Source organism: Azolla caroliniana, unplaced genomic scaffold (genome assembly GCF_043228905.1).
Source record: "Azolla caroliniana isolate FFs.n. ecotype wild unplaced genomic scaffold, voAzoCaro1.0.p SCAF_12, whole genome shotgun sequence".
Classification (NCBI taxonomy): domain Eukaryota; kingdom Viridiplantae; phylum Streptophyta; class Polypodiopsida; order Salviniales; family Salviniaceae; genus Azolla; species Azolla caroliniana.
Genome location: NW_028230447.1, coordinates 2446971 through 2453502, shown reverse-complemented (window position 1 = coordinate 2453502; position 6532 = coordinate 2446971). Strand labels below are relative to the sequence as shown.

Below are 6532 nucleotides of genomic sequence, written 5' to 3'. Positions count from 1 at the left end.
ACAATCTCTCCTTTCCTAGCCAACATAATAACCAAGAAGACACAAGTAACTCTTTTTGCAAAGAGTTAAAATGCTCTCTACTAGATTATGGTTTCCATACACATAACAAGAGTGCTTCTTGCCATGAGGTAACTAAGTGTTGAACACATGAAGAACCCTGAATCCTAAGTGAAATACATCCATTCAGTAATTGCCACCATGAAGCCTTAATCGTTGTCCTCCCATGTGTTAAACCCTTGTTCTCAATGAAATATCGAACAATGGTTATCCATGGTTATGAGTTTGAACACATGTCTTGTAATAATGAAAATCTACGAGCCATCATATGCATAGATAAGTTCAATATTCCAACCCCCCCAATCGCTTAGGGGTTGCTAGATGATTCCAAGCAATCCATGTGATTCCCATCTTATCCCTCTTCTTCCACAACAAATATCGAAGAGGTTGCAAAACATAATTCAACGCCTTCTTTCTCCATGGTAATAATCTCTCTCTCTCTCTCTCTCTCTCTCTCTCTCTCTCTCTCTCTCTCTCTCTCTCTCTCTCTTCACACTCACTATGCTTGTCACACACGGTCAATCTTTATCTACAGTTGTCGTGAAATCTCCATTGCATTGGGTTATCTCACCATGCCCACACTCTATTGCTTTGTTTTCTACCATGCAATGTTAGAATGTTTATCTAACATCAACCATATTCCATCAAGGGAGATCATCATTGTATCGTGCTCTTCGTAGAATGTGATTCATGCCAAACGAATAATGTCTTTTGCCGATGTCGAGCAAATGTTTGTCCTGATGTTGAGCACTTTGGCAAGTGCCAAGCAATTCTCTTTGGTGGCAGTGATTGATGCAATTGTATTGTACTCTTCCCAAACTGTGTTCAGGCCGAGCGAATAATGTCGTTTCCCCGATGCCGAGCACTCTGGGCAAGTGCCGGGCAATTCTCTCTTGCAGTAGTGATTGACGCGAATCTTTCCATGCAATGTCGTGGTTCGGGGAGCAGATCGGGGAACATGCGCGTTGCCTCGGGGGGCAGTGACTTTCCGATTCTTTTATCACTCGTAAATTTGTGTTCTGTTTTCTCACAAGGAAAGCAAGGGATTGGGTCAAGCAAAAGCAAAAGCCTCTCCATTTGAAGGAGTGGGGCTATTTATACAATTTCTCATAAATAGGTACACAAATAAGGAAAGAAAAACAAACTATATTCAGAAGAAGAAGAAGAAGAAGAAGAAGAAGAACGTTCTTCGTCTTTGACATTTTTTGTGTATGTAATTTCGTGGCAGCACATGGAAGCTCTGTTCCTCCTCCTGTTTCTCTGTTCGCAGCTTCCATAGCTTTTCTCTCTCTCTTCTCTCTCTCTCTCTCTCTCTCTCTCTCTCTCTCTTCACTGAAACCAGAAAGAAAGAGAAGAGGGTAGTTGCAGTAGTAGTGATCACTGAAGAAGGAAATCGATATGATCTGCTAACTTGCAGAGGCTCAATTCGAGTGTTTCCCTTACCCCCACCCTCTGGCCAGAGCTTCATCAAATTGAGACGAATTTCAATGTCTTCTCCATTTCTGTATGCCTCTTCCATCGCTGCTCAGACCAACCTATCCACAACTAGGTCGAACAGCCATGACAAGTCGCCCACATCCAACAGCACCTTCTCCCCTGCAGTGATTGCAGTGATAGGAATTCTAGGCGCGGCTTTCTTGCTTGTTAGCTATTACACCATGGTTGCCAAGTTCTGCACTTCGAGGCGCGGCCATGGGTTCTTTGGTCGGAGCAGACAGATGCGAAGAAATGCGAACATCAATGATCTCCTGTTGGATATGGCAAACAATGGAGAACAGATTGTTTGGCCAAGTTTTCCACAGAGAGGGCTTAGCGATGGTGAGATAGAAAAACTTCCAGTGATAGAGTATAGAAAGGCATCATCATCACCATCATCATCTGATGAAGATTCAATATCCAAATCCATGGCTAAAGATCTAAGCAGGAAAATGCAAGGAAAGCCACCGGATCAAATTCCACCAAAGGCTTGTATAGGTATGAGATTAAGCTACATAGATGAAGAAGGAAAAACAGTTGTGGAAACTTCATTAATAAATGAAGAAGGTAAATTAGCTATGGAGACCTCACTAACAGATGATAAAGAAGGTAAACTAGCTATGAAGACCTTGCCAGTAGATGATGAAGGAGGTAAAGTAGCTATGGACACCTTGGCAGTAGATACTGCTGAAGAAGATAAGTCTATGATACTGAGCTCCGACGAAAGACAGTCTCTTCAGGTATGTGATAACCAGATCGTGGTATGCGGATCGAGCGATTGTGCAATCTGCTTGTGTGAATTTGAAGATGGAGAGATGGTTCGTGTGCTCCCACGATGTGGCCACGGCTTCCATTTCGGCTGTATATATATGTGGCTTCATTCTCACCCGAATTGCCCCGTCTGTCGAACGCATGTGCTCACCAATCCTGAGAGTTCTGCGGATGATTCCGAGATTCTTCCTCCTCTCGAGCAACAAGATCCCGTCCATGATCCCGCTTCCGCCTCGACCCCTCATTCATCCCCTAATCCTCATCTTGAGCCCCTACACATCATAGGCAAGACTCTTCATTACTCCCTCCTCATTATTTACCTTCACTCTTTTGATTTCGTTGTTGTTAAATCAGTTGTGTTGTTATTTTCTAGTTGCTTTAACTTCTTTGATTGTTGTTAATTAATTTTGTTTAACTTGGATGGTTGTTAAGTACCTACTTGGCTTTGATTTTGTGCTCTGTCTCAAGGCTATGGTGCCATGTTACAAATTATCATCATCTCATGCTATGTTTAAAAAGTATGAAAACTCATATTGCTATTATCATCCATAGAGGGTTTGTGTGCAAAATTCACACATCTGACACATTGATTATGTGGTGAGAATTTGTGCTCAAAACCCCTACATATGTTGTGCCATATAGGATCCTTTCCACAAGGTTTGTGCCATGGGCTTTAAATGATGATGATGACGAAGCGGATGTTGTTGATGAAGACAACAAAAATTATTAAGAGCCCTAATCTCATTCTGTGTTAATGCATCAATAAGAATTCTTTCAAATACCAGCTAACTTTACCAACTCCAGATTAAGCTGTTGATGCAACAGATATTGATTTCATCTTCCTCGTGGATATCAAGTTGAGTCCATGCCATTAATGGTGGGCTAATTTAAATATAGGCTTCTAATTGACAAAGGTTCATATTCTTTTGATTAGGAAGTAAACATTGAATTTTAATCTATGCAGTGAAGAAAGACCATTTCAATTGAATTTAAACTTCTGCTTGAGTAGGCTAGGCAGCAAATGCTGGATCTTTTGTTCATTGACAAAACATTGCAAAGATTGAAAGTGGGCATGTCTAGATTTTATGTTTTTTTTGTTGAATTGGTTTTGCCTAGTCATACCAGTATTGAAATCTAATCTTCATGTATAAGTTGTAAATCATATTCGAATGCTTCAAATTAGATGTATAATGTTTTTCCTAATTCATTCAGATGAAGGAGAAGCCGAGGATGTTGATGATGGGCAGCAGCTTGTAAGGCTGCGGCCTCTAAACCATGAGCAGAAGATAACAGATTCTTCTTATAACATGAAAGATAATCGAGATCTTCCCATGGCAGCGGATCAACTGGAACAGTATAATAATGTATTGCAGCAAGGGTTAGAATTACGTTGCTTCTCGGCTAGTCGAGCATCAATGTCACGCTTTGCTGGTAGCCATCATGATGAAGATCACAATTGCGGAGAAGATGATGCCGAAAGAGGAGTAATCAGAAGATCGAGGTCATTAAGCTTTCACATTGGGCACAATGGATATCTGAATGTACAAACTCACGGAAGACAAGATCGGCTTCATACCACAGTGGACATTAAGAAGTTAATCACATCATCATCATCATCATCATTGGTACCATCATCATCATCATCATTGGTATCATCATCATCATCATCATTGGTACCATCATCATCATCATTGGTACCATCCTCATCATCATTGATACCATCCTCATCATCATTGGTACCATCCTCATCATCATTGATACCATCCTCATCATCATTGATACCATCATGTATACCGATTTCAGTCAGACCCAGTGATGCCATTCACAATGATGATGCTGCTGCAGCGAGCATCATGAGAGATGATTATAAGTCTAAAAGCTTCAATAGTAATTATGAGGATGAAATGAAGACCCTCGGATCGTCGGACCCTTTCATGGCTCGGATGGCACATTCACTTCGATGTACTCGAGTGGTTAGGCGATCCTTCTCAGGGGGTAAGCTATTTGGATTCAAAGGAGGGCAACAAAGAACCACTAGTTCCTCCTCCAGTATTTCGGAAGCAATACCCCCACGGCTACCTATTTGATCTCTGTCTCCATGGATCTATCTCTTTGTCTCTCTCCTTCTTGTGTGCTCTAATTCTCTGGGAAATGAGGATAAGTTTTATCAAATTGATTATATATTGTTTGACTAATAAAGTTAGGCTTGATCAACTTCGAATGGAAAAGCTCGAGTCAAGCGTTCAAAACTTCATGGAATTCGTATGTCTCAAACAGGTGTGAGCATACACACCCCCCAAAGCATAGCCTAAGCGAGCAGCCTCATTGCATATAATCATAATCTTGGTTCCTTTTCTTCGTCTTTTCCTTCCAAGTAAAACCTTGGTCGATGGTATCAATAATATCGATTCACTCAGGTGCATCATTCATGTGTGCTAAGGATTGTGCCTTCTTTTGAAGTGGCTATGCATGGGATCATATGAATGGGTTCTTTGGTCTCATGAATTATGAATGCAAACCCTGGATTGAAAGTATATTTTGATCATTGAGGAATTCCCAAAACTATTAGGAGATATGGGGATTGTAATTCTACCAATATCTCCTCAAAAGTATTGTAATTTATAAGTGTAATCCAAGCTAATATATCGCCAAGTGCCCAACACTACTGCATGTATTATCTCTTGCCATATTCTCTGTCTCGCCGAGTGTAATCAGGATTTGGGGGGAAATTCTTAAATGAGTTGTTTGGCAAAATGGATATGATATGGAGCTGAAAAAGAGAATTTGATGGTGGGGAGATTTGAACCCCATTGAAGGGTTGCAATCAATGTTCAGTTTGTTTTCATTTTATGCTTATCACATTGTTATAGATGGTGTTGGCATGAACCTAGCAAGTGTCATGAACTCTTAAGAGTAGTTGACACATTGTATAAACTGAACCATATTAGAGAATAAAACAAATGAAATTTGTGCAAGCCTTGCTATTAAGATTTATTGTTGCAAAAAGCTTATTGTTATCTAGTATTTAGACAATACTTATTTGATTTTTATATTAACACCTTACTATTTCGTTTTAAAAATGGGACGAAACCGTTGACCTTTAGTGTCCCATAATTGGAGATTAGACTTCAAAAGCCAAAGGCACAATCTATAATATAAAGTAAATATGACATTCGATAAAGGTAAATTTGAGTTTTACATTTCTTAAGAAAGTTAGGGAGTACTAAGATAACTTGTTCTTCAACGTTAGAAGTCAGACGAGAAATACCAACCCTCCCTTATGAGTAAGCATGTGCTCGACACACTGTTGTCGCAAAGATTCTATATCCAGTGTCCACACATGAGATAATTCTTCTAGCAAAGGACCCATGTTTTCCTCTCAATCACATGCTCTAACAAAGAATGTGTGTCAACAACACATCACAAATGTGGTCAAGAAAAGATAATGTGTGCATGACTCATGTACTCTAGCAAATTGTGTGTGTTCACCTCACCATGCACACTCGTTTTCTAGCAAAGAGCAAATGTCCCGCATTGATCCACCCATGTTGTAGAAAAGAACACGTGCCTCTTTCCCTCCTAATAACTCCATCAACTCAACTAAAAGGAATTCAAGTCTGGATCCCAATGCATTTAATTGATGCAAGATGTAGACCATTGGTCAACATATTTCCAAGTTACAAAATTACACTTGCAATCATTAACAATTGCAATTTGAATTGGTTGGTCACACTCAACGATGTCATCATCCTAGAGTTTCTCGAGTATAACACAAAACATTCGCCTTTACAGAACATCTCTTTGGAAGAAGCCTTCTAAAGCAATAAGACATTGCAAAAATGGCACAACAAACAATCACTCGGATGACAACTCCAATGACCCAAATTCAGAAGGTAACAACAATACAAAAATTGAAGATAACAACAACTTGCCACCCCATATACACCACCTAGTCACTCACTATTGTATGTTTCACAAGAAAGGAGTGACCCCATCGCACTCACATAATTGGTGCAAGGATGGTCCAAGTCACAAATACATTATCCAAAGAAATATATCAACACCCTTACCCTTGACATCCAAGCCACCAATCACATCTTCTCCCTACTCGGCCTTCCCTTGACAGACCCCCTTTTGAACACCAACGCTCCCACAAATATAATTAATGCCACTAGGACTTCTCCTTTGACATCAATGAGTATCCCTTGATGAAAAACGCTCAGTCTCC

The 6532-nt window shown here is 40.1% G+C and overlaps 1 protein-coding gene across 1 annotated transcript; it reads left to right on the top strand.

Annotated features, from left to right (window-relative positions):
- The first annotated feature begins 1497 nt into the window (after positions 1–1497).
- LOC147856814 (uncharacterized) lies at positions 1498–4978 on the top strand. The gene is made up of 2 exons (XM_087328575.1): positions 1498–2589; positions 3517–4978. Exons 1-2 carry the CDS (start codon positions 1545–1547, stop codon positions 4389–4391), a joined length of 1920 nt encoding a protein of 639 aa, XP_087184701.1. The 5' UTR covers positions 1498–1544; the 3' UTR covers positions 4392–4978.
- Positions 4979–6532: the final 1554 nt, after the last annotated feature.